This window comes from Melospiza georgiana, chromosome Z, assembly GCF_028018845.1.
Source record: "Melospiza georgiana isolate bMelGeo1 chromosome Z, bMelGeo1.pri, whole genome shotgun sequence".
Taxonomy (NCBI): domain Eukaryota; kingdom Metazoa; phylum Chordata; class Aves; order Passeriformes; family Passerellidae; genus Melospiza; species Melospiza georgiana.
The window spans coordinates 69,073,486-69,100,987 of record NC_080465.1 but is presented as its reverse complement, the minus strand read 5'-3'; the positions used below and the strand labels follow the sequence as shown (position 1 = coordinate 69,100,987).

General features: G+C 38.1%; 1 protein-coding gene across 1 annotated transcript in view; it reads right to left on the bottom strand.

The window, feature by feature from the left end:
- The window catches only part of OXCT1 (3-oxoacid CoA-transferase 1), an 87,552-nt gene that overhangs the window by 37,549 nt on the left and 22,501 nt on the right, over positions 1-27,502 (bottom strand). The window contains 5 exon segments of the mRNA XM_058044627.1: positions 151-262; positions 2,832-2,939; positions 18,549-18,609; positions 25,103-25,209; positions 26,912-27,061. Coding sequence (XP_057900610.1) covers positions 151-262; positions 2,832-2,939; positions 18,549-18,609; positions 25,103-25,209; positions 26,912-27,061 — 538 coding nt within the window.

The following is a 27,502-nucleotide window of genomic DNA, read 5'->3' as shown; positions in this document are numbered from 1 at the left end:
TTGGGTATTAATAAAAGGAGAGCACCTCAGAGTCCGGTAAAGACAATGAGCACATTAATCAACCTGTTCTAAACAAACCAGATGGGTTTTTTATTCTAGTCAGCAATCACTTCAACCTATAGCACATCTATAGTGTGTGGATGAGGATACCATACATGCCATCCTCAAACTCCAATGCAGCCCGTTTGATGATCCTCTCCCTCACATTGTCTCCTTTTTTTTGCTTGGCTGCTGAGTCTTCAGGCTTTCGGATTGATAAGCGCTGCAAAGTAAGAAGTAATCGTAAGTAAAGATTAGAATCCAGATTCTTGCTTCTCAAGACACAAAAGCTTGATTTGTGATTGCACTGAGATACTTGGTCTAAGAATAAAGTTATTTACTCATCTTCTAAAAAAAAAAACTGACCTTTTATTTTATGCATTCAAGCTTAGCTAAGCCAATGGAGTCATCAAAAATTGCCAGCGACTGCCTTAGAGCAAAATATTATTTCTTTCTCTGTATTGCCAAGCCTGATACATAGAGAAGTGGTGAAGAAGGCACCAAGCACTAGTGCAAATACTAGCAAGTCTCAGATTCATTACCCCAGAGATACCTAAATAGATTCGTAAAAAGTCAGCCAAAAATACAAATACTGCCCTCTTTCTGCATTCATTCAATTCAATGAGCTGTTCTAGATTTATAAGGATGAAACAGACAAATGCCATTCATCTGAAGATTCTGGGGAGCTAAGAATCAAAATTTTCAAACATAACTCTCTATAATCTTGCACACCCCATGAACTTGTTTCCTGGTATTTTCTCATCTTAAGTTAATGTTTTGTAAATCACATGCAGGTGAAAATGCCATGACATTTTAAGAAGTTTGTAACATCTTTCTTTTAAATTATTGTCTACATAGATTATGTTCTTTGCACATCTCTCCTATGCATGTAAAATTCATCTCGGAAACATCATGTCCTGCACCCCCATATGTCTTCCTATCTTCTCCTACTTCAGGCTACAATTAACACATCAGAAAAAAAATTATCCTGTTACCTTTCATCACCACAAAAGAATTTTTGCAGAGTCACTTTCTCCTTAGGCAGTCAGAAACAGTCTATATAAATCCTTTTGAATTTCCCATCACCTTCCTTTTTATGCCTTGGTTATTTTCCCTAGAATTGCTTAGCTTGTGGATTGATATAGTAGGAACAATTACAGAGGGTTTCTATACAGCAAAGAGAAGGCTGGATAGAAATTATAGCTGGTGCTAGAGAAACCACTTCTAAGCTATATTAGGCAGGAACTGCTATTTAAAGCCAGTAAGAATTATGACAGACTAGCTTCTCTTTATTTCTTACATTCTTACATTCTTCATCTTCTCTCACCACTTACCATACCCACTGCTTTTCTACGTACAGCCAGTCGATTTATTTACTCTTCTGTTAAATTTTATAAATCTGCCATTTCCTTCCTATAAAAGCAAGAGCTGCCACTGCCAGAATTACAAAATTGCATAATCAAAATTAATCTCTGTTACAATTTTGCTTGGCAGTTTATAGTAGCTTTCTCCCTCACCCCTGCCCCCTTTTTTTCCTGAAGCATATAGGGAAGGGGGCAGATGATGAGGTAGGTATTCACCAGGTATTCAGTAGGTATTGACTAAATAGATGTTCACTTACGCAGCCAAGATGCAGCAGAAGCAAAGTTTAATAAATGAAAAATTATTTCTGTCATAAAAGGTAAAAAGCTTTTCTGGGCGATAATGCAGCCATTCAGAAGAAGAAAACAGGCCATTAATTGCAATCTGACCCAACACAACCAGAAGGAAAAAAAAGGTTTGACACATCTGTTTGCAGTCAATTACTCAACAACATGCAAGACGTTTTTGCAGAATGAACAGACGAAATTAAAAAAAGAGCTTCTTAACCTTAGTATTCACAAAAGAGAATGCTCAGAGAAAAGGCCTTGTACGACTTCCTGGGACTTGTGCTTTGATTTTAATAACAGAAGTTTAATTATTAAAATCCATTTCTGCACTTTTTTCCCACAGATTTTTTCTCCTTGTGTCATATATCTTCCCTTCTACCAGCTTATCTGATGAACAATTCCCACCTCCAGACTACAGAGACACAGAAGAAATACAGAATTTTCAGCTGCACATTAAAAGCATTGTCACATCACCAAAATGAATATAGGGACATAGCCTGAGTGTGACAAAGTCATAGAAACAACAAAGAACAATTACATAATCATAATTTTATTGGGTGTTTTCAGTGGTGGAGTATTATTGCAGCAATTTTAATAGCTATTGACATCTTTTATTCAGACCAGAAAGGCCACCAGTTAGAAAAGTCCCTTATAAAAGAAAAGGGAACAAAGGTTTGCAAGACCTTTGCAACATAACACAATTCAATGTACAGCACAAAAGGGACTGAGGCTGGCCCTACATGCCCACATCAAAAGCTGTCCAGTGGAAAAGAAAGTCAGATCCTTGTCTAGGTGTTCCCCTTGTCATATCTACAGCAGGTGAACTGAGAGGGAAGGAGAATTTAGTAGCATTTTCCACTAGATTTTCAACTGCAGTAAAGTCATCCAGGGCTACAGGCAGCTGCCCTAAATTATTCAGGAACTGAACCAGAGAGTATGTAGTGAAAGAAAGAAGGCTCAATCCTCAGGCCCCCACCTAACTACTTAAGAACCTATCTAAGCTCCAGTTTTTAGCAAAACTTTATGGGTCTTTCTCACACTATTTTCTCAGCGTTAAGACTTGGTGGCTAGACTAAACACCACGTAAATTTTAAATACACTCCAAGCTGAAATATGTTGTGACTGAGAAGCTGAGCTACTTACTTCAATTCTCTTCTCAAACTTCTCTCCTTGTAACAGACGATCAACATAGATTTTGGGAACATGAATGTCTTCTGGGGCAAATGCTCCTATATCAACAATTTCTTCCACCTACAGAGTAAAAAAGAAAAGGGAAAAGATTTAGAAAAAATTATTCAATGAGAGGTTTTAATACCAATGAAGTTTTGAAATGAAACATTAAATGTACAGCAAATGATGTCAAGAAAACTAATGAATGGGACAAAACATATAGTCTTTAAAACAGATTAACTTTTGTGCTTATCTGCTCTTTTCTTTCAAAGTATACTTCTTTACAAAAAATTGAAAGTAATTTATAATTTTACCGGCCCATTTGTATGGCCAACTTGAAGAAATAATACTGCGTATATCAGTTACATCAGAGTTGTTTGTAACTACAAAAAATTTCTGCCCAAACAGAGAAGAACAATATGCTACTAACAAAATACATAAATATAAGGCAGAAGTAATAATTTAGAGGATATAAACACAGAAGATGAAACAAAAGTTTTCCATAGTGTACTCAAAACTAAAATAGAAAACATTTGAACTGTAATAATGGGTTGCAAGAAAGAAGACAAAAGATGAAGATCTAGAAGTCTTTATAGTTAGTGAAACAGAGATTCAGCACAAAATGACACTCATCACCTGTAGTAGATTTGAAATGTCACCTATCAGGAGCAGCCCAGATAATAGGGGTTTTCCTTCCTTCTAGGCCTGAATTGGGGGTGATCTAGTTAGAGACGCTGCTATGGACAGATACCTGCAGCTAAGACTCTCAGCCATGGCTGGTGCTTTCCCTAACAAGTCTGAGGTACACAGAGCACACTTCACTCTGCCACACAACAGACTCTAATGTTAGTGTTGTTTGCAGTTGCATCCAGCCACAGAGAAAACATGTAATGTTAGAGCAACAGTCAAAGATAACATACAACAATCTACTACAAAGGACATAACAACGTACTCAAAGATCAAAAGACAATTTCCAAACTGCTGTATCACCAGAGATTCATTAAACTCTCAGGAATGCCCAAAGCTTAATAACTCCAAAACAAGACCTGGGACATGGTAAGGGTAAATCTCTGAACAGCTGTCACCAGTGAAGCAACATTAAAGAGTTTAAAACTCAGTTTGACAACCTACTGGACAATATGATCAATACTAAAATCTATAGTACATCTGATAGAAAATTACCTTCCTACTGTGCCTTGAAATGTGACAATAAACAAACAAAGAAACCAAACAACCCACCCTAAAAGCAGGAGAGGGAAAAGAAAAATTAAAAACTAATGATCACAAAATCAGGTTCAGATGATCCCCCAAAAAACCCCTGGTTAAAGAGACAGAAAGGATGTGCTGTGAAATCTGCAAGGCAAACATTCTAAGCAAAAGGCAACAACAGCTACAGCAACACAGGCCTCAGTGCTCAAGGAGAATAGAGCCCACATCCAGAAAGCCATTACCCGCAAGATAAGGAGAGCCAATCAAATCAGTATCTTGAAAATTCTGATTTAGGTATTCATGAAAAAATGCTAAAGTTTCATCCATCTCACTTGACGTTTCTAATTTTATACACTCATTTTAAGATTAATATGGAGACCATGTCAAACACAGGGTAAAATTAAAAAATCCTGAAGCACACAGCTGAAGCACATTGCACTTTTAGTGTAGTGACTACTGTCAGATCATCCTCAGAAGACAGGAGAAGCAGGAAACAAGACTTTCCAATGAAGCAATAGGCAAGCAGATGATCTGCTACCAGCAGAATTCCCAAATTCACCGTTTCTAATTATATTTATCTTCACTTATCAGATGGAAAACTAGGCCTAGGGAATACTAATCGCTCTGATTTTAACTTTCTCACAGAATAACTACATTTATTTGCTGCAGCAGCTGAGATTAAAAAACCAAAATCTTGGCACAATTCAACTAACTCAAACAGAATTATACTGTCAGAAAACTTGACACACTGAATTTCTCCCCCCATAGAATACACCGAATAAATTATTCATCCAACAATAAATTATTGGATTTTGTTATCAGTCACACCATTCTGCTAATTGGTTTGTATTTTGTCTCTTGGAACACAGCAGTCAGCCTGATACCTTTTCCTCTATTATTTCCAAACATTACCCTAAATGAACACAACACTGCAAACTGTATTTTGTCCTAGGGATTTCAGGTAAGCCTAAGGATCCCTGACAACTGGAACACCTTTCCATGTTCTACCACTATGTGGAATAAGCATCAAATGTAACTAAAATTAAATATGTTCAAATACCCCCACAGCAGTAAAGAGGAATTTTGAAAAGGGATTAAGAATTTGCATGTGATATATGAAAAATTAACTGTCTTCCAGTTCTGCAAGTGAAATAATCAGCACGTTACACGGAAAAGGGAGAATTCAAGCAGAGGAAGTACAAACGCCATCTGAGTGCTCCAGCTCTCTCTCCCAGGGAACCGAATGATGAGGCATCATACATGGGCTGCCTGCCATCAGCACAGCCAGAGATGAAGCTGAGCCAGCTGAAGTGACACCAGGATATCTGATGGCTGTGGGAATCAGCACCCTAGTGCCTCTGGCCACTGCAAGGCATTGCCCCAGTAACTTCCTAGAGAAGAATGATACTGCAAATTCAATAGGAAGGACCATCACTGGGTGTATTCACTTCTCTTTCAGGTTTTGTGTTCCTTTATGAGTCGGCTCTGTAACACCTCTGTAGATGAAGCCTCGAAGAGAAAGGCACGAGCACATCCATATTAATAATTCAAAGGATGCGTGTGAGTTTTTCTCCTGCTCTGCTCTCATCATACATATGCTTCTGTTCTTTCTTCTCTGTACTCACCCTGCCTCAGGCTTTATTTTGTAACATACAGAAGAATCTTTGTAAACATCAAAAATCATTATGTGTCCTCCCACCCAAGAGACACCAACTCTGGCAAAGCACAGAGGGAACTAATCAGGGCAGACCACCTCCTGTACTCTTTGTAATTAGAAAATCAAAATCCTCTGGTACCTTTTAGATGGCCTTGATCACATGTGTTCATTTTAAATCTTCCCTTCATCAATGAACAAAAAGACAAAAAATGCTTACATCTTTGTAAACATTTTGTAAAAAGGAACTACGAGAGACCATGAGGTCTGACTTCCCTCTTCTGGGAAGGCTCTGATGCCTGATTCAGAAATCATTTCATTGCTTCAAGAGTTTCACAGTACTGGAGATTTCTTCCTGGGGATAGTGTTCTTGCAAATCTTCTCTGATTGCTGACAGTGGAAGGAGGATGAATGAATTCAGTCCTTCCTAAACACTGGTTTATCTGTAAGTACACCCAGAACATAAAAGCTGTTTTCCACTATGATTCACAAGAGCCTTCTGCCTTCCTTTTTGTATCAGCATTCAGAGGCAGTGGTCCTTTGCTTCACAATATCACTTTCTGTAATTTACATCTACTTTTCTCTTGTAAAGCAATTTTAATTCCTTTTCCTTACAGAAATTCAGCTATTCTTCTAGCTTTATTCCAGAATTTCTGAAGGCTCACAGAAAGAAAAAGAGAACCTTGATATATATGGAAGTAAGAAAAGTAAATAAAGTAAGAAAAATAAAATCTATGGTTCCTTACCAAAAGATAATGAAACAACAATGACAAACTATTATGCCAAAACACTCAAAAATAAAAAAAGCCTTTGTTTCTAGTATGTTCCTTTTATCTATTTTTGCAGCCCAATTATGTACTTTATGATATGTTAAATATTTTCAGCTGGCTTATTTTTAAATCTGTTTTCCTAAAACTAAGCTATAACCAAAAACTGCAATTTAATTCCTTATTACAGAAAAAAAATCAAAAACATGTGCGCATGAAAGAAAAAAAGAGATGGGGAGAGAATCACAGACTAACAAATCTATGCATTTTTAAGTAGCTTATTTTTATACTAACTTTATTAAATCTCTCTATCACTACCCTAATTATCCTAGTTCATTTCAGTTCTTCAAACTGAAATAATAATCATTCCTAGCAGAACATTAGTAAAACAAAACATTACAGTTGGTTAAATGTCCAAAATAACAAGAGGAATGAAATAAAATTTAGCCACTTAGATGCTCAAGACAAACTCATCAGTACACATCATCAGTTCACTACTGGAAGAGTCAAGATGTCAAAAATTCTTTGTAACATTTATAAAATCTTAAAATTAAAAAAAAAAAATACATAATAAGAGCTATAAGAATAAATTTTATGTGTCTGCATTCAAGATCACTGAAACTGCGATCAACCAACCATTCATTATGGTTAATGACAAACAATAGGGGAAAAAGTTAATATTAATTGTTTAGACTGAATTTCACAAATAGCTTTGATATTTTAAAACTGTGAAATATACTCTGAAGACAGCCCACTCGAAATTAAGAACACACTATACAAACTTTCTTAACTACAGAAAAAAGCAAAGCAGGTTACTACTGAGTTCTGCAAGCAGGCAGATGAAACAGATGATCTTCTGAGTCAAATTCTTTCCTTTTGCAAGATCAGACAGACCGTGAAATTTCTACTGTCAAAATCCTACAGTAATGGAATGCTAGCCAGTCAATATCCATACTGAAAAAGAGACTTTTATAACTTTAAAATCAAGCAACTACCAAATAGTTGATCAACATTTTGATCAACAGTTACCACATTATGGTCATATTAGACTTCAAACAGACGTTTTCATAAGCTTACTGAAGGGCAGGGAACAGTAAAAACCTGTAAAGTTCATATTTGTCAGAGAATCTTTCACACAATGAGCCTGGTCTGGGTCTCACTGAAGATGCACACTGAAGGTCCGCTTAGCCAAATAGCCCTTCTTCTTAGCAACAGGATCTTAAAAGGCAGCGTGGTACTTGTGGTTATATTCTCCCAGCTGCCAGCAATGTGTCAACCGCAGGATGTCCTCAGCCAGAGGCTGGACATAAATCACCTTCTTCATAGCTTCTGATGAGCCAGGAACTAATTGTTTTCATTAAACCCAAGAGACTCTATTGATGCATTTCTTAAATTTAACTATTATGTAAAACATTTCTTATTACCTATTGTAATTTCACTGTGTGCTCCCTTCTCTGTGCCATACAGAAATAGCACACAGCAGTTGTTTATTTGCCTGTTTCATGTTGTTGAAGATCTTATGTACCTTTATGTTTTCCTGCTTTCTAGTAGACTGTTATCCTCTGTAAACACCACAGAGAAAAACAGTGAGATCTGTAGCCAATATGTTGTATCTGATGATTAGGAAAGCAAAACCGACAAATCTCCTACATTTGTCTTCTGGTTTTTTGTCATGTGGCTACAGATCCTCCTAAATCAGGAGCCCCTGCAAGAATATACTCAATTCGCATTTGTTTTCTCTGCTCTAAATCTCCTCAATTACCACCTATACTTGTAGTTGCCTCAGGCTTAAGCTCCTCTCACACTTCTCTGCACCTGCTCCCTGTTTTCTTACACGGCCCCTTCCCACTGCATGCATTTGACATCTTCCTCCATGCTGTACTGCTGACAGCAGAGAAGAAAACAGACAGCAGGAAGTAACCAGCTCTAGATCCTCACACACAGCAACTCCAGGATATATACCACAAAGAAAAGAGGAAGCATACTTGATTATCTGCAAAGGCTATGTATTTGTAAAGCTGTGTGCATGCATGGAAGAATATGAAAATTTAGCCACAAGTCTCTGAAGAGGGTCTCCCACACACATAGCACTACACTTCAGAAATTTCTGAGCTAGTCACATATTAGCACAAAAAGGATACACAATAGTCTTAACTTTCAAGAACATGTTCAAAGTCTGAAGAAACTGACATTTCTCAAAAAAATTCTTCCATTAAATTGATGGGCTTGTTTGTTTGATGACTTGCACTAATATGTCTATATAATTCTGACTCCACTAAAAAGTCAAAATGAAGATAGCTGTTTTCTTACCTCCTTAAATTCACTCATTTGCATTTTAGTCTATTATTTTATGGTAAAATTACCTGAATTGAAAGCATGAGAGATTACTTTAAGATCCAGCAGTCCAGCAGGCCCAGCATTACCAATCAAACCAGGCTCCTACAGCAGGTACACCTAGGGAATGATTCTTTCCGAAACCCTGTGGTTGCTCTGATATAAGTCATCAGTAACCTCCTGCTGGCTGTGATCACATTTTGTGACTTTTCCTTTCTTGATGAAATGAGGTGATAAAGCACCCAATTTGTATTCAATACCTAGGTTCTTAACACAAAATAAAACATAACCATCCATGTGGAATATATACAAAATCATCTCACATCTGGAGATAGAAATTTTGGAAAACTGTTTTTTTAGATTATGTATTATGTAATTATTTTTCAATCACAGAATTAAATAACGGGAGAAGAGCCAGAAGACAACAAACAAAACTCCCACGATCTGTGAATATGGTCTTCATTTGCTAAGGGCCAATCAATAGCAGAAGAACCTATTTAAGCCATACTCAGCTGAATAAGGGGACTGACCTCATCCCAAATACTTCCACTCCAGAACACAAAAGCTGCTAACAACAGTAACTGTACTGGAATATAATTTGCTATTTTTGCAAACAAAACATATGTTGCTTTAAATACATTATTGCTGTACTTTCTTACTTATTTTCAAATTGCTTTAGATTGACAGCCTTTGAACTTATTAAAAGGCAAAAATAAATAAATTACTTTTTTATTAAAATTAATCACATTTTACCTGTAATAATTGAACTCCCAAAAAATCCCAACCATAATCACAACAAAAGATTTTCTTACTCACATCTGAGAATTGCAAATGAAAAGAGACAAGAAGAGCTCTCATATCCTACACATTCCAAGAAATGTAACTTAAAGGTCAGGAGATAGATTTCAGCTTTACTTTCAAAAGTAAACTAAGTGGAATTTAAATACTGAAGTGAGAAGTAGAAAAGCATAATAAAATTAAGAAAAAACCCAGAGATTTCATTGCACTATCAAAGGTGGGGTTTGTACTTAAAAATCTATTTAAGCGCAATCAAACCCCACTCAGATTCAAGGAATATCTCTAAGGATCAGACCAGAGCATGCTCAGCAGGAGATACACAGCAACGTAACACCAACATAAAACAATGCATTAGCAGCCGATTTGTAGCTAATTCTGTTGCTGCTTCTCTCTGGTAAGAAAAAGAAGCCCTGCAGGTATTTCAGTAAAAGTAACAAAAAGGTATCTTCATCCAAAAAGGGCATGTTCTATGCAGGCATCTATAAGTTGTTCTTCTTTCAGATGTTCATTAGAGACAATGGTGATTTTCAAAGAGTTCTGGAAGCTACTTGACATGCTACTGCTTTGTTTCTCAACAAGGAATTAGTGTGGTCAATTCCACCTTCAGAATGACAGCAGATATCCCAACCTCCCAAAATATTGAAGATAAACTTCTCCATAGTTTTGAGGAAGAAGTTAGTCAGGGTACCTTTCAAGGGAAAAGTCTGAAAGAAAGAAAACAATTGATGTGGCTTAGACACTTTCAACAGACCACAGAAATATGGATATAAAGAGCATGTCAGTAACATATTCTAAGAAGAATTAAAGTTTTCTTGCACTTAATTGTTATCTTTCCTAAAAGGTGCCTGGAAAAGAGAGCAATAGACACATATGGAAATTTAAAAAGCCCTAAGAATAAAGTATTTATAAAAGCACTTTTTTATTATTTGAAGCTGGCAGAAACATTTAAATCAGTCCTTTAAACTATAAAAATGGAATTTTTTGCTTATCATAGCCTTACAAGAAAATTCAAATTTCACTAGAAATGGTGAAAAATTGTCTTGAGCACAAGTGCCCCTTATCCCACTGCTTATAGAGCCAATTGGATACATACCTTCCCCATTCTAATTGGGATTATTTCACAGAATCACCTGAGTCAGAAGGGACCCACAGGAATCATGGAATGAAACTCTTAAGTGAATGGCCCATATGGAGATCAAATCCACAACTCTTTGCCTTTCTCCACTTCTTTCAGCAATAAGAAGACTGATAAAGTACACTTGACTTATTTCAAAGGTTAACGAAAAGGAGGAGTGTGCTTGTTTCTCTGTAATGAAATCCAGGAACACACCTGTTCAAACATGGAGTTGCTTTAAGATTTGTTTAGTTATTGCTCACTCCAGATGAATCAGAAGTTGCAAACAAAGGATCTTAGTTTATATTCATGGGAATATAAATGGGAGTGCATTTCTACACACCAAACACCTTGAATGCAAGTTCTCTATGACAGAACTTAATAATATTTTGGGGAGGAAACTAAAAAGAAAAAACAGGAAGACTAGGAAACTGTTTAGGACACAGAAAAGGAAAACTACTCTGTTGTCCTTGTTCATTCGTTTACCATCGCATGCAGTCATTATTTTACCATTGTCATGCAGAAAAATCAGTATGATTTAAGTCAAGCCAGTCTTCATATCGCAACCCATTACTTCTCTTTAAATATTCACTTTTTCACTGAGTAATTCCATAGCATTTGCAGGGGATGGATTCTTCAAGAGCTAAAAGGATGCTGCTAACATCTGATCTACTGATTCAATTATTCAAAAATTTTCACTCCAGCAATAGTTACGAGGCTGCAGCTTTTCAAATCTCCTATGTTGATCACCTGAAAAGATACATTTGCTTCATGTCAGAATGCAATTTTTTGGAAGATTTTCAGTTTGGATGTTAAATCTTTCTCATTCTACGCTAGAAATCTTCATCAGAGATATTAATAGCACAGAAAATAAATTAATGCTGTAAGACACCAGGATAGATGCCAGTAAATTCCTTGAATCATGCGTAGAACTCTCCCGCATTTTCAGTCCTATAATAGCACATGATTTTAAATGCAATGACAGTTAAGTCATTGATTGATTCACACATCTTATACACAAAGCAGAGCTGAAAATTTAGAGCATTTTAAATTTAATTTTCAAATTCTCATGATAGAAGATGCGAGTACTGTTAGTGAAATATACTTCAAATGCACAGTCTATGAGGCTTTCTATAAAATGTTATGAAAAACCCTCTAAATTTAGCTTTAGAAGCAAACAGGCTTTCCATCAGTTTCTCCAGCACACTTACTTCCTGGCAATCTGCAGTATCTACTGATCAACTGCAAGCTTCCTTTTTCTTGTTATTATTGAATGTCATATTTGTTCTTAACATATGTGACAAGGATAAAAGGATTTTTTTTCATTGAAGAATACATTCACATCTGCAATGAACTTATGAAGCTGAATGCTGAGAAAACTCATGATACACATTCAAAAAAGTATAATTTAGAAAGGAATAAAATATAAGAGACAGATGAAAGAAAAAAAACAAATTCAAATCTTCCAGCAATGTATTGTAAGGAGGTAAAATTACCTGAACAGCAGTCAGCAACAATTTGATCTGCTATGAATTTTAACTACTTAATATTCACTACCTGAGCAACAAAGTGCCAAATCTGAAGCCATTTAATTAGATGTTATATATAAAAGAAAAGCAATTGTAGGAAAAAAAAAACCAACAACCAGGAAATAAAAGAACAACAGCTAAAAAACCAACATAAAACTCCATCCAAACAAAAAACATCCACAAACCCCACATTGCAAAATTAAATATCAAAGGAGTTTATTCCCATGAAATCATAGAACAGTCACAGAATACAATATGCTGTGTTGGAAAGCACCCATTAGGATCATCAAGTCAAACTCCTGGCCTGGCAGAAGACACTCCAATAATCACATCATGAATCAGAAACATGTTAGCTAAATGTGACAAGAACTACCATATGAACTACCTTCTAGCCCAGTACTACTTATATTCCAGTACTTTTCTAATAATTCAAAAAGGGTCTGTGCCACAGCTGTACAAATGTTTTGTTGTTCTGTTCTGTTTTTAATAAGCACATGCACACACAGAAGCAAGGAACAAAATGCACTGAAGAGAAATAAAAGCAACAGAAGAGTACTCAAGTCTGGGAGCAGGATTCTTTTTGGGAAACTGAAATTGTTGGGGCAATGTTGTGTAAATGTTTCTAGGAGCTGATTTTCCAAAACAATACTGGTGGTCCCTGAATTTCAACTCCAATCCTTTTCTGATTTGCTCTTTAACTTTCCATGACTGGCATCATTATGGCTGCCAAACTGGTTGTTAACATTGCTCAGAACGGTAGGAGAAACGGCATTAAGCTCTTCAGCCTTCATTGTAACCTGCACAGATAATTTTAGTCCCTTCATTGAATGGTGAATGAAGTATTCTTGGTCTCCCAGTCAACTATGTATGTATTCTTAAAAAGATTTCTTGCTACTTTCAAGTATTCTTTATTTTGTATTGGGCTGGATATTTCTTAGAAGCTTAAGCTTTTTGGTTTGCTTTGGCTTTGTAATGCTTAGTCTCAGACATCTGAGCTTGGATCTCACTTTCTATATGTTTCTTTTCTGTGTTTGAGATTACAATGATTGTGATCAAGGTCAAACTCCTACTGCTCTTCCAATACTTCCTCGACATTGGAAAATTTTATTCTCAAACTCATTAACACAGTCTTTCCCTAACTTCATTTCTTCTTTGATATACCTCCCAGAAGGTTTCATCAATCCAAGTCTATGAAATCAGTCTTCCCAAGAGACATTCCTGATATTTTGCTATTTTCCCTTCTACACTTTAGAAGAATCATGAGCTTGTATTTCAAAGTTGCTCTCCCACAAATGTCCACTCAAATCTTTCAACTAAGATTCCTCTGGGAAAGGTTATTGTAATGTCTATACATTATATTTGGGTTATCTAAATTTAGACCCACAGGCATCCCTGACTCAGGATTAGCCAAGGCCTAGGCATGTAAATACACTTACGCAGTCAAAAGCCCTGACTACCTACCTACATATTCAAGATAAAAAGCTTTATATATTTATTTTATATACACACATAGACATATATATGCATGCACACACATATATATAATGTATTATAGGAGCATATTATGGCAACTAGAATTCTACGGTCACTAAAAGCAGCTGGTAATGTGGCAGGACTAAGAAGTTCAGCGTCCATCCTGTGACAAATGGGATTCTCAAAAAAAGCCTCTCTCCCACTGCACATCCAAGAGACCCTCCCTCACAACCATTGCCTAAACACACACAGGCTCATCATTGAGCAGTTAAATAGTATCAACAAAAGCTATAGCAATACAAAAGCTCAGTGGCTACAGCATTTGAACAGAACTTTAATTCTACATCTGTGTCTATTTATTTCTATTTCATTCTATTCTATGTCTATTCTGAACTGTGGTTTCACAGAAACACACACTAGTGTGTGAGGGCACTCTGTGCCCGTCCCAAAGCCGTCCTCTACCAGGCTTCACTTTTGAGTTCCATGGCTAGAGCATCCAGGTAACAAAAAGTTTCTATTAGATTACTGTTTCACTTTAAAGTGGTACTTACAGATTTTTCATAGTAAACTGTCACTGCGCAAAAATCTTGAAGAGTTTTTCAGAAAAGAGCTGTGCATGTGAGGAAAGTTTTGCCATTGTTACAAGCATTTGGAGGTATAGACATACACACAAAATAAGGTTCATTTCAAGTTTCCTCAATAAAACCAAGTGCCATGATTTAGCACAGATAACATGATACAAATAGCTTATTTCAGTCTGATTCTGTCCCTTAGTGCCATGCAGTTCATTGTACCTGAGAAAATGGTGCTCACTGATGTGGCTGTGTGGTTACTAGGCAACCAGAGATAAAATGCAGGGCCTAATGATTTTTATTTAATGCATTTTTATGAGAAAGTACACTCTCTTTTTTTCCCTCCCTTGATATTATTTGAGGTGTAAATGTTATTTACCCAAGGAGATATATTTAGCCATCTTCTGTGATCTGAACAAGAAAATTATTCAAACTGGATATTCAAACAGTCAGTCAATAAATATTTCTAAACATATTGACCATTACCACTACCAAACACTTTCATGGTGGCAGTGGCTGAGCTCTCAAACCACTTCACCAGTGAAAAATATTCAGTACGTATCACAGCAGAGAATAAAAAGAAAACAGATAGAGCTTGGGGTCATTTGGGACAGTTACAGACATTTATGTACTCTTTTCTGTGGCAGAAAGCAGGAGCCCAAGCCTGTATCACCCTTTCCCATGTTATCATGACACCACATCTGGCAAGGTCACACCGTGCTTTCTACTGTGACTTGGGTAGCCCCAATTCCCTAAAAAAAGAGGTGTCATTACCAAAGTCCCAGTGGGGTTCTGGTCAGAGGTGTCTCTACAGGGAGATACACATGTTAAGAAGCATTCTGTTATCACAGCCCTAACCCTAGGAGTCTAGGCACACATTCAAGAGGCCTTCCTGCAACTCCAAGCTGCCTCACAGTTCATTTCCCATCACAAAATTCTATGGCTCTGTTGAGGGTCCTGACAGCAGTGACACCTCCTCAATTCAGTTTCACCTTCATTCAACAGGGTTGGAAGTGCTACCACATCTTAAATATCACACAAGCTCTCAAGTTTTTTCACAGGCCATGCTCTTCATTTCAGTCTTTACAAGGGCTGGTGGCTTGTATGTAACTTCTGACCATTGAGTTTCTTTTGTATTGGCCAATTTCTCAACCCTCCCATCTTTGTTACAGGAGCAGGAAAGTGTTTATAGCTCTGAAAAAAACAACCTGAAAGCCTCAGGTTGAGCATGTGTGTGAGAGCTCAGGTTCAAACAAAGCTACAGGTCTAGCTGCATGCTTAACTTCTGCAAGTTCTGCAAGCTGAAGTGAGAAGCAATTAACTCCCTGTATCATTTCACTTTTTATATATAAAGCCAAAATAACTGATGCTACCAACATTATTTAGCATTTGTCTCTGCAAAGGTTAACTTCCAAGTAACAGGAATCATGCAATACAGTGGAATTTTTTTTTGACCTTTAATAATGGGTCACCTTCAAATTAAAGTAGAAATTCCACTGGACTTGGCACAGTTAGATTTTTATAGACAGTTATCTGTTCCTCATATACCCCATCCTTATTTTCTTGACAGCAGATTCTACTCCCTCTCACTTAGATAAACAAAAGAGATGCATGCAACAGTTAAAAAAATTTGTGCAGATCAGTAAGCACTTGTTGCATTTAATTAGAAGCTTACAATCAATGTACTTCTGATCCCAAAATGAGTACTGATTGGCTACTTCTGACCATTTCCCTATTCAAAATAAACAAGGCTGAAAGTTTAATCTGCCATTTTAAAAATCAGTAATTCTTCACTGCATGTCCCAAATATAACAGGTAACAGTCTGACTTCCTCCTTCTTCAGACACCATTATGTGCAGCCAATCTTGCTTCTCACAATACAGGAGAATTTTTAAGCAAACAATAGCTATCAGTCTGTGAGTCGGAGAAGTGGGGGGTTTTTATTTCTTATCTCCTTTTCTTTTATCCTTCACATCGAGAGAATTTGTCTGCCTCTGAATTGTTACAATTATTAAGTGTCTGTCTGTACTTCAGATAAGAGCATATAAAACACCACACAGACTAAAACTAGAGAAAAACAGCATTAAGTAAAGAAAAAAAAAGTCCTTCACTGTGTATGCATGTCAGATTTCACATCTCCCCAGGTTAACTTTGCAGGACATGTTAACAAATGTTATTTCCAGTTAACTTTCTGTTTTCAACAAGTTCATAGATACACTGAGATTGGATTTCCAGCAGTTTATATTTCATGAGTATCTTACTATGCCAAATGCCATTCCATATTTGTATCAACGATCAGAAACTAAAGTAAATCTCAGCAAGTGGGAAACAATCCTGAAAACCCCAGTTAATCACTTTATCTTTGAAGACAAGCCTGACCTGCAGCTATTTTGATGAAAAGGAGCAGAGTTGGCTTCAAGTCTCTACTCCTAGGTACTAGAACTGTCTGCTTAAATTCAGTTAAATGTTCAGTCAGTTACAGAAACAGAGCTGGGAACAAGCACCAGAATCTGGAAATCCCTCCTGCCAAGACAGTATCTGAATTACTACTCCACACAAACCTTTTTCTTCTCCCTGTAAATGAGTTTGAGAATTTCAATCTTCAGCCTTGACCAACTTTAACTAAAATTTTTAGTTGCCTCAGTTCCCTATTGATGAGCTAAGACAACTTAAACTGCTCAATGCTGAGGATGTACTAGACACCAGAGATATTTCCTTTTCATTCCTTGGGTTTTAACTCTTACACCCAAACACAACATTCTGAATTCCACTTTGAAAGGGTGACATTTAGAAGTTAAGTCAAGGATGGTTCAAAATATTTGTCCTAAATCTGTGGTTTTGTATCTTCATCTAATTTGTCCATAAAAAGCAGAATTGCAAAGTAATATTAATAATGCATCTTGCAAAAAGATTGACAGTTTTTTAAATGGTATTGAAAATGCAGTAAGACTCACAGTGGACACAGTTCACCGCAGATCTACTAACAACTGATAAATGGAATTACAGCAAGAACGATGTCACATCAGCTGCTCACTGACAAGAAAATTCTACCCTATCATACATGGATAGAAGAGCAGAAAGAGAGAAAGAGATGGAATGTAGGTGGAAGGCTTCGATCTACTTAAATTCTTTAAATGCCAGACTGAGCAAGGTATAAAGGACAAGTGTCTAGAAGAAAAGATTCTTTATTTAATTTTTAGATAGAAAAATACTTGAAACCTTTCTTAAAAACAAAATATGAGAATGTTTTGCTGTATTGGCACTGTAAGTCGTGGCAAATATCATGGTATTTTTTGTGATAGTTCCGTAAGGCACAAAGAAATAACTAAAGTTCCCAAATGTATTATCCAGAGATGCTTATATAACAAATATATTTTCCAAATAACATCTTACAAACAAACAAACAACAAACAGACAAAAACCCAGCCAACTCCCAAACAAAACAAACAAAAAACCCTGAAGAAATAACAGCCTCTTCCATAAACCATTTTCTAGAAATAGTCCAGAAGAGTTTGCCTTGATCTTACTGCCAAACTGCATTTAGCTTTTATTAGGCATATAAAAAAACTTAACAGAGAGTGAAGAAAAAGCTAAGCGAGCAGTCTATCTTTTACATACTGCTATGCCTTAGCAACTCTCCAGGCACCAATATTTTTTCAGAATAGGCTGCTACATGTTTTTAAATATTCTCATTTCAGACAAAGAAAAAGGGCAAAAAGAATGGAAGAAACTTCTAGATCAGCTAGTTCATCCTCATTCTCAAGACACAGCCAAATGTCTGTATCTCATTATGGACTGAAATTTATGCAATTTATTACATTTTAGAGACCACAACTGTGATAGCTCTGTGGTTTGCCTAATCTATGTTGTTATGTACTTGATTTTATTTTCAAGAAGTTTTGCATAAAGTCATACATGAATCTTCTCAAACAGAGCCTAAGCCTACTCTTTTCCTCTTTCATCCATGAATTACTTTATTTAACAAATTTGAAGGCTCTCCTTTGTTTCCCTTTCAAAGGCTGATCACAGCAAACACAAAGTCCTGCTCAGCATCAGTTGTACAGCAACAAAGAATTACTCACCAAAGCAGAGCACAGTGTCAGGAGAAGGGAATCCAAGGAGAGAGGTTAGACCAATGACCCTGATTTGAAATCCCCCAGCCTGTCTCCAGAATACCATATAAGGTAAAGGGGTATATTGACCATACCAGTACAGGGCTTACTATGTTTCAATTCCCTACCTCCACTACAGTGGTTTTTGCAGCTTTGCACATAGGTTGGTTGAAGTTTCTTGCAGTTTTCCTGAAAAACAAAACAAAACAAAAAAAGAAAATTAATAAATATTTAAGGCCATAATAGCACAATGAAAGACTTTTCAGAGATAAGCTACTAGAGGAATGTCTGTATTTCAAGCATCACAAAGCTTTTTGCCAAATAGATGAAAAACTAATAAAAAAAAGTATAAGGGAGAAAAAAGTATTGAGGAATTTTGTAAGATGCATCTGAAATGGAATCATATCTTTCTACATTAGGAAGTATTTATTACAGCTCTTTTGACTTTTAATCAGCACACTGTTTAATTGACATTGGGTATGTCAACTGATATCTTTATTTATTGGATCCAAAAGCAGCAGCAAGCTGGACTTTGTACAATGCCATTTTTTCACTGCACAAGGAATGAAATTAATCTCCACAGGGGACCAGTACCAGGCCTAACGATCTCTCAAGCAAGCTTTCCTAACTCAGACTAGGATTTCAGATAGCACTTTACCCAGTAGTAAATGTAATCCAATTTTCTTAATTAAAAACCAACAAACAAACAAAAAAACCACCCAAAACCCACAAAAAAACCCCCAATCAAACAAAGAAAAACACCAAAAAACCCAACAAGATAAAAAAACCCAAATCTCTGTCAGTTTTGGCACTCACTCTAAGACTCTGGCATTCACCCTAAGTACTCCCACAGAGCATTTCTGTATAAAGGAAAAAGAACCTCTAGAGAATAAAAGCAATACTTAACATGTATACCTGTGCAACTGTACCAAGATCCTAGGAGTACAAGGGAAACAAGTGATCTGTGTCAGCCACGCCATGTGTTTTCAGAAAACAAACAAAGCAGCGTGGCACATTTAATAATTAAGAAATACTATAAAGGCTTTAATGGTGTTCCACTGATAGCTTCACAGCATTTTTCTCTGTTAAAAAGCAGAATTTCTGAAAATTTTTCCTCAAAATCCATGAAACCAGGTTTCAAAACAAGACAAAACCTCCTTTCCCCACATCGTTTTTCCACAGAAACATTTTTTTCCCCCTGACCATTCCTGTTTCACAGACTCACAGAATCATTTAAGCTGGGTAAAAGCCCTTAAGACGAAGGAGTCCAGCCTGCAGGGGCTCTCCCCCTGCCTCCCCCGGGGCCAGCGCCGTGCCCAGCGCCGCAGCCGCTCCGAGCCTCAGGGCGCTGCTGCCACCGCCTGGCTCGGGGGCAGCGCCGAGAGACGCGGCCAAGGCCCGGCACCGCCGGCATCCCAGCGCACATACCGACACCATCACAGCTATACCCGAAGACACCTATCTTGGGCAAACCCCGTTTTATTGGCAATATATAGCAGCTGTGAAGCCTCTAACAAAGGGTCAACCCTGTCCTGGGGGCATCAGGCACAGCATCGCCAGCTGGGCAAGGGAGGGGATTGGCCCGCTCTGCGCTGCGGCAGCCTCAGCCTGAGTGATGGGGGCAGTTTTGGGTGCCGCAGTAAAAAAGATACTAAACTATTAGAGACTGTGCAAAGAGGGGTCACAAGGATGATGAAGGGCCTGGTCTGTTCAGCCTGGGGGGGACTGAGGGGGCACCTCACTGCAGCCACGTCTTCCTTGTTAGGGGACAAGGAGGGGCCGGCACTGATCTCTGCTCTGTGGTGACAGTGACAGGGCTGAGGGAATGGCCTGAAGCTGAGTTAGGGAAGGTTTAAATTGGACATCTGAAAAAAGTTTTTCGCCCAGAGAGCAGTGGTCACAGCACCAGCCTGACAGAGCTCAAGAAGCGTTTGGACACCACTCCCAGGCACAGGATGTGACTCCTGGGGATGGTGCTGTGGAGGGCCAGGGGCTGGACTTTGATGATCCTTGTGAGTCCCTTCCAACTCAAGATTCTGTGATTCTATGAATATCTTCTGCCTATGGGTCTTTTTGGTGGCTATACACACCCAAAAGAAGTATGTAACAATAAGAAACAAAAGGAAAAAATCCCACAATGTGAATTTATACTCTCCTCTGAGAGACGAAAACAGTACTAGTTAGTAGTGATTCAGGAAAAACTCCCCTAAACTAGGCAGAGTAGCAAATGAGAAGAAAAACAGAGATAGAAAACCTGAATTAAAATAGCTAAGAAATGGATACAGATGGGGGAAAGGAAGATGACAAAACAATTCAGTATTTCATCCCAGGTAACTACTTTTCTGAGCCAAAGACTTTCTCTAGATTGTAGGGGCTACTCTTGCCAGTAAAAGAAACTGATATAAAATTATTTTTACATAGGGAGAAAACTACAAGAAAACATTTCATAATGTTAATTTGACATTAAGAAGAGCTAATGGTCTCTAATCTGATGTAATTTATAAAAGCTTCTGCCATTTAAACTGTTCTTGAGTTAGGTAAAGTTGTTTCAGAAGCAGCAATCTTTTACAGGATCAAGGGCTTTATTTCTAAAGAACACACCATCCAGAAGTTTTATGGGATCAAAGGCTCTTATATAAAGAGCACAGCATCCAGAAGAAAAAAAAAAACAAAACAGAAGCACTACACTACACTACACTTATTTTCCAACACAGAATAATGTTAACGAGTTAGCAGTAGGAAATTCAAAAACTAGCTAGACAAATTTGCATTTTTATTTTAAGAAAAATTTCTGGACATCTAGATTCAGCAACGTCTACAAAGTTCCATTGTTCCACTGGATTTCTAAGCTCACCCAAAAGCATGACATCTTTTCTCCCAGAGGCAAAAGATAGCAAACTAGCTCATAGCAGACTAAACCAACTACATCCACTACATACCCAGCGATATGAAGATGCAGAGACACCTCAGGTATGAGCTGAATTTAGGTATTGCAGAACCAGTTGAAGCATGAAGAGATGACCTGACATGACTCTCACAGAAGAGGCTCTGACTCAGGTCATCCCTTCAACATTTCCACTTCTTTGTCAATAGTCTATTTTCATCACCAATAAGCCACATATTAGCTTGTAAAGCCGAGGTACATGGGGCCAGAACAACTAGCAGAATGGGACCAGGTGAAAAGGGAGGGGAGCCAAAGGAGACAGACAAATCACTCTCCATGATATTTGAAAAGTCATGGCAGTTAGGTGAAGTACCAGGTGACTGGAAAGAGGGAAAGATGATTCCCATCTTTAAAAATTATATAAAGGAGGACCCCAGGAACTACTGACCTTTCAGCCTCACCTCTGTGCCCGGGAAGATCATGGTGGATACTCCTAGAAGGGGTGCTAAGTAGCAGGGAGGACAGGGAGATGATTTAGGAGAGCCAGCAAAACTTCACTTCTGTTAGCCAAGTCCTGCCTAACCAATATAGTGGTCCTGTATGATGGAGTGACTACATCAGTGAATGGGAAGTGGTTATAGATGTAATTTATCTACACTTCTGTAAAGCCTTTGACATGGCTTTAGAGCCCCACATCATCATTGTACCTAATCTGGAGAAAGATGGATTCGACTGCACAGACTGTTTGGTAGATGAGGAATGGGTTTAACAGTCACACCCAGAGGTTAATGATCAATGGCTCAGAGACCCAGTGGACATCTGTGACAAGTGGTGTCCCTCAGGGGTTTCTACTGGGACCAGTGTTATTTGATACCTTCAATAATGACACAGACAAAGGAATCTAGTGCATCCTCAGCAAATTAGCAGAAGACACCAAGCTGAGTGGTGCTGGTGACACTTCTGAAGAATGAGATACCATCTAGAGGCACCTGGACAAGCTGGAGAAGTGGCCCTTGGGAATCTGATGAGGTTTAACAAGGCCAAGTGCTGGTGCTGGGTAGTGCTGCACCTGGGTAGGAACAACCTCACTATCAGCCCAGGCTGGGCATGAGCAGCCCCAGAGCAGCCGTGCCCAGAAGGGCTTGGGGGTGCTGTGGGTGAGAGGCTGCACATGGCCCAGCCATGGCACTCCCAGCCCAGAGAGCCAAACGTGTCCTGGCCTGCACCCAGAGCCCCGTGGGCAGCAGGGCAGGGAGGGGATTCTGCCCCTCTGCTCTGCTCTGCTGAGACCCACCTGGAGCCCTGCATCCAGAGCTGGGGGCCTCTGAACAGGAGGGACAGGGACCGGCTGGAGCCAGTCCAGAGGCCACCAAGATGACCATAGGTCTCACACAAGGAAAGGCTGAGAGAATTTGAATTGTTAAGCCTGGAAAAGAGAAGGCTTCAGGGTGACCAAATTACAGCCTTTCAGTACCTGAAGGGAGTATTCAACATAGATGGACTTTTCACAAGGGCATGTAGTGACAAAACAGGGAAAATGGCTTCAAGGTGAAAGAGTGCAGCTTTAGTTTTGATATGAGAGAGAAATTCTTTACTGAGGGTGGTGAGAAAATGAAAGAGGTTGCCCAGAGAAGTTGTGGATGCCCCATCCCTAGAAGTGTTCAAAGCCAGGCTGGATGGACCTCTAAGCAACCCAACTCAGTGAACTGTCTTCCTGCTCACAGCTGGAGGCTGGAACTGGATGCTATTTAAGATCCCTTCCAAACCAGGCCATTCTGGGATTCTCTGACTATCCACAGAAGTACTCCCTGATGCTGTCCCTAATGAGCAAAGCCTCAAGAGAGGTTAAGACCTTTCTTAGACAAAAGCTAACCATTGTTCAGTGGTGCAGAATAGTTCACTCAGCATGAAGATGCCTGAAATGAAATCCACCACAACAAGCTGTATGGGACAAAAGATCTACAACCCATGAAGTAGAACTTTGAAAAAAACCAAACAGTTTTAAAAGCAGCTTTCTAAAAAGTTGGTGCCATTCTGAATTCCAGGACAACAGCATAGCTTAATGTATGAGAATAGGAAAAAAATTAATGCCAGTCTGTGGTCCAAGTAAGTGTACCTTAAGTACACTTACACTTACATCCTCTAAATTTATAAAAGCTCTTAGCTTGACAGCGATTAACAGTTTGGCAGACACACCATGCTACTGGCTTCACACTGTCACAGGAAACAACTATGAAAGTACCACACTGCTGTGAAAGTGGTAGCAAACAGCAAGTTATAAGATGACCCTATGTTTCTCTGTTCTGTGTTATCAGATAATCTTGTCTTATCCAGAAACAGAATAGGTCACTGCTTATCATAAACACATTCCTTTGAGCTAACAATATTCTGTATGGAATAGGACACCAGATGATGATCAGTTTCCATCTTCAGTTTGTTACAGTGGAAGGGAGGAGTCAAGATTTTTAGGTCTTCATTCCAGATGGAAGTAGTATCTGTTATCAGCTGTATTGTGTGAATGTGAAAGACAACGAAGACTTCTGAAAGGAAAAGCAAGAAGGAAAGAGAGAGAGAACAAGAGACCATAAAGAAGAGGGGGAAAGGAGAACACAACCAGTCTTTCCATGGAGAATGAAAGAACTTTTGAGAGGTATCTACTATGCATCAGTATGCACCAGTAGAAAGATAGAGGATAAAAGCACACAGAGTAGTGGCTCATGATCAAAGACAAGGCCAAGGGGGGAGAGAGTTTCCTGTATACAATGTACCAGGCCCTACAGAGAGCAGTTTAGCAGCCATCAAATTCATCTGTACACATACAAGAAAGTTCAGCTTTCAATCAGAAACCGTATTATCTTGCCAATGGGCAAGTCAAGATGCCAAGTGTTGGGCAAAATAAAAACTTAATTATAAGTTTTCAAGTATTTTAATTTAGTATTAATTATGTGGCTATATAAATATATATGTATAGATATACACATAAAGAAAAGCATTACTTTATGGGTGTTATTTTGTTCACATATTTTTCAGTTGTTTTTCCAACTCCTTGTTTGTTCCATACAGACTCTCAATCAGCATGTGCTTGTAATAATCTGCACACGGTAACTACAACACTCACCTTTTCATCTGATAGCCATAAGACAAACAAATAAAAACCAGGCATTAAACATAAGCAAACCTCTCCCCTGCTTCAGTCCAGGCCAAACCACAACACAAACAGAGCAACGCATATAAAAGATTTTCCCAGTAGTGCAACATCAAACTGTTCATTGCAAAGATGTTTAAATTTATATGATGCCTTTCCCTACACCACTGGTGATGATGAAATAAACTTTAAACACAGCTTTCTTTAGACAGAATCAGGTTTCCCATCACTGACTGGCCAGTAAATTGACTCAGTTTCCTTCTCTTCTGTTGTGCATGAACCTGTACTTCTTGGGTAAGCCTTTAATTGCTCAAGAAAAAGGACCCAAACTAGCATGAATATTGAAAGAAAGAGAATGTCACTAAGTTTCTCAACAATCAAACAATCATCATAATGACTTTGGTCTGCTGTGCCTCATTTTTAACTATGAATGCTTTACTTCACAGCTATGTTTGAATTCTCAAAAGTCATTAGAAAAAGCAATTACATTTTGCTGTTTTATAGCAGTGTAATTTGACAGTAGGGAAAGACAATATGAAAGAATATGAAATCAGTAAAACATTATTTTCCCATAACACAGGAGACAGGATTCTCCTTCTCATTCATTACCTAAACTGTAAAATAATCTTTTCCCACCAGTAAACAAGTCATACCTGAAAATTATGTTTCCTGCACGATCAGCCTTCCATGCCTTCACAAGAGCAAAATCTCCTGTAATAGATTTCTCTAGAATAAAGTGACGGCCATCAAACTCCCTCACCTATAAAGAAAAGTCCAAAATTGAGATGTAGGTTTCTTCCAACAGATACCACATGTAATACTTATTTTAGGGGTTAATTTTGCAGACTATTATATTTCAGCTTCTTTTTGTACTCTGTACAGTTTTTACTGAAAAGCTGTATGATAACAGAGAGGCATGGAAACCCCAATTTTATCACAGGTATAAACCCCAGTTTTATCATAGTGTCTCTAGGGAAACATCATGAGAATCCATATTCCTCCTGCTCCATCTACTGGAATTAGACATGCTTTGTCCTGCACATCTACCAGCTAATCAAAAACTGAAATGCTAAAGCAGAATTACTGAAAAAGACCAAAAGCACTGCCCACCACCAAATCCAAAATTAAGTCAATTCAAGAAAGACCTCTCAAATCATGTCATTTAACAGGCTGAGTTTCATTTGGTTTTCCCTGTATTAATGATCAATATTTGGAACGAATGACACTATGCCTGAAGCCAAAATATGGAAGAGGGACAGAGCTAGTCTTTCAGTCCTTTATAGAGAGGTGAACAACCACCTCTCTTAACAATGTAGAAGGTAAGAAAAGAATATACACAAATATTACTTGAGAGCTTTTTAAAGTTGCTGAAAGGGGAAGTATGAGGAAAGTGTATCAGATGTCAGTTTGCCAATACCATAAAAGGCAAGCTGAGCCTTTATAAAATGATACTTCTGTGCAAAATGGATGTGGAGAATGGAATCAACAAATCACACTAGTCATGTTTTTAGCACTCCATCATTATTAGACTGAGTAAGGGAGATTTTCCCACAAATGTCAAAAGCAAAACAAAATAAGAAAATTTTATTAAAATTATAAGCTGTTTATTGAACAAAACATTCTTTCAAGTGGTGAAACATCATAATGATGTATGCAGTAAAAAAGTTAAGGGAATATAAAATATTAAGACAACGTATAGATACTGCAAATAGTCATGTATAAAATACATGAAAGCCACAGGTTAGAGTGGAATTACCTTTACCCCAGAAAAACTCTCGAGGTGAAATTTAATGTTGTATGCAGCCTAATTGGAACACACAATATTAGCCCCACCCATTTCTTCAAGAAACATTATAGCACTGAGACATCCCTTCTCCAAATTCTACATCCAACTTCAAATGAAACCCTTGCTTCTACCTTGAAAGCCACAGCCTTTTTACTTCTTTGCAATTTTAAAAACTGAGACTAAATTGAATTTCAAATGTTGGGAAATGAATTTCCTGAAATTTGTGTCAACTGAGCTCTTGCCATTTAACATGAGAATGCCCCATTTCTTCTAAGGCTGAAGCTCCATGTGCAGTTGCAGGGCTGCTTACTGCATAGTGCAGTATTTAAGGAGCACCTGCCCCATGAACAGGTTTTACTTTGAACTTACTTTGAATACACAGCAAACCTGGTCAAAGAACAGTCACATGAAGAGTAACTCAGCAAGGCAGACTTCCACTTGGACCAGGTCTTGATGCTAAATCCCTCTAGAACTGTAAAAACTTCTTTAACACATCACAGAGGACAGCAGTAAGCAATGGAAGCAAAGCTGATGTCTCTGGTACCACAGACATGCAGTTAAATGAATACAGTAAAGTTAAACTTAACTCCTTCTTAAACACCTGTTTATCTTGTAAATATGTTAGAAATTATTTTTTCAATGGTGAAGGCTTCCTAATGGTGATCAGACCCCTTACCTCTCTTGGCTGGCTGGCAATGGCAATGGTGCCATCTGTGTTGTACTTGATGGGTGCACCCCCTTCCTGCACCAGCGTCCCATAACCAGTACTGGTGTAAAATGCTGGGATTCCTGCTCCTCCTGCTCTAATACGTTCAGCAAGTGTACCCTATGGGAAAACACATTTAAGAAATCATCATTTGGGAACAACAAATCAAACTTTGATGAATGGCTTGCATTAACTTTATTTTATATCCTGTTCATTCCTTCTGCACACAGTAGACAGGTGTGATCATCTATTTCTTCCTCACATTTTAGCTTTCCCATGTGGGACTAGTACTGGATATGGAAAGAAATGCTTGACACACAGTCATGAACTGCTCAAGATGACACTGTCATAAAACCACCTCCCAAATGCCAGGGCCCAGCACTTGGCTATGTCTCCTCTCCTTCACTTTGTTTACCAACCAGTTATTATTTGTTTCCAGACCAATTATTCTTGAGAATAGTACAGAGTTATTTTTCTCTTTCTCACCCAGCTACATATCCTAGAAGGTTTTTCTTCTCTAACAGATGTACATTTTTCAACATTCTAAGAAAAACGTCAGAG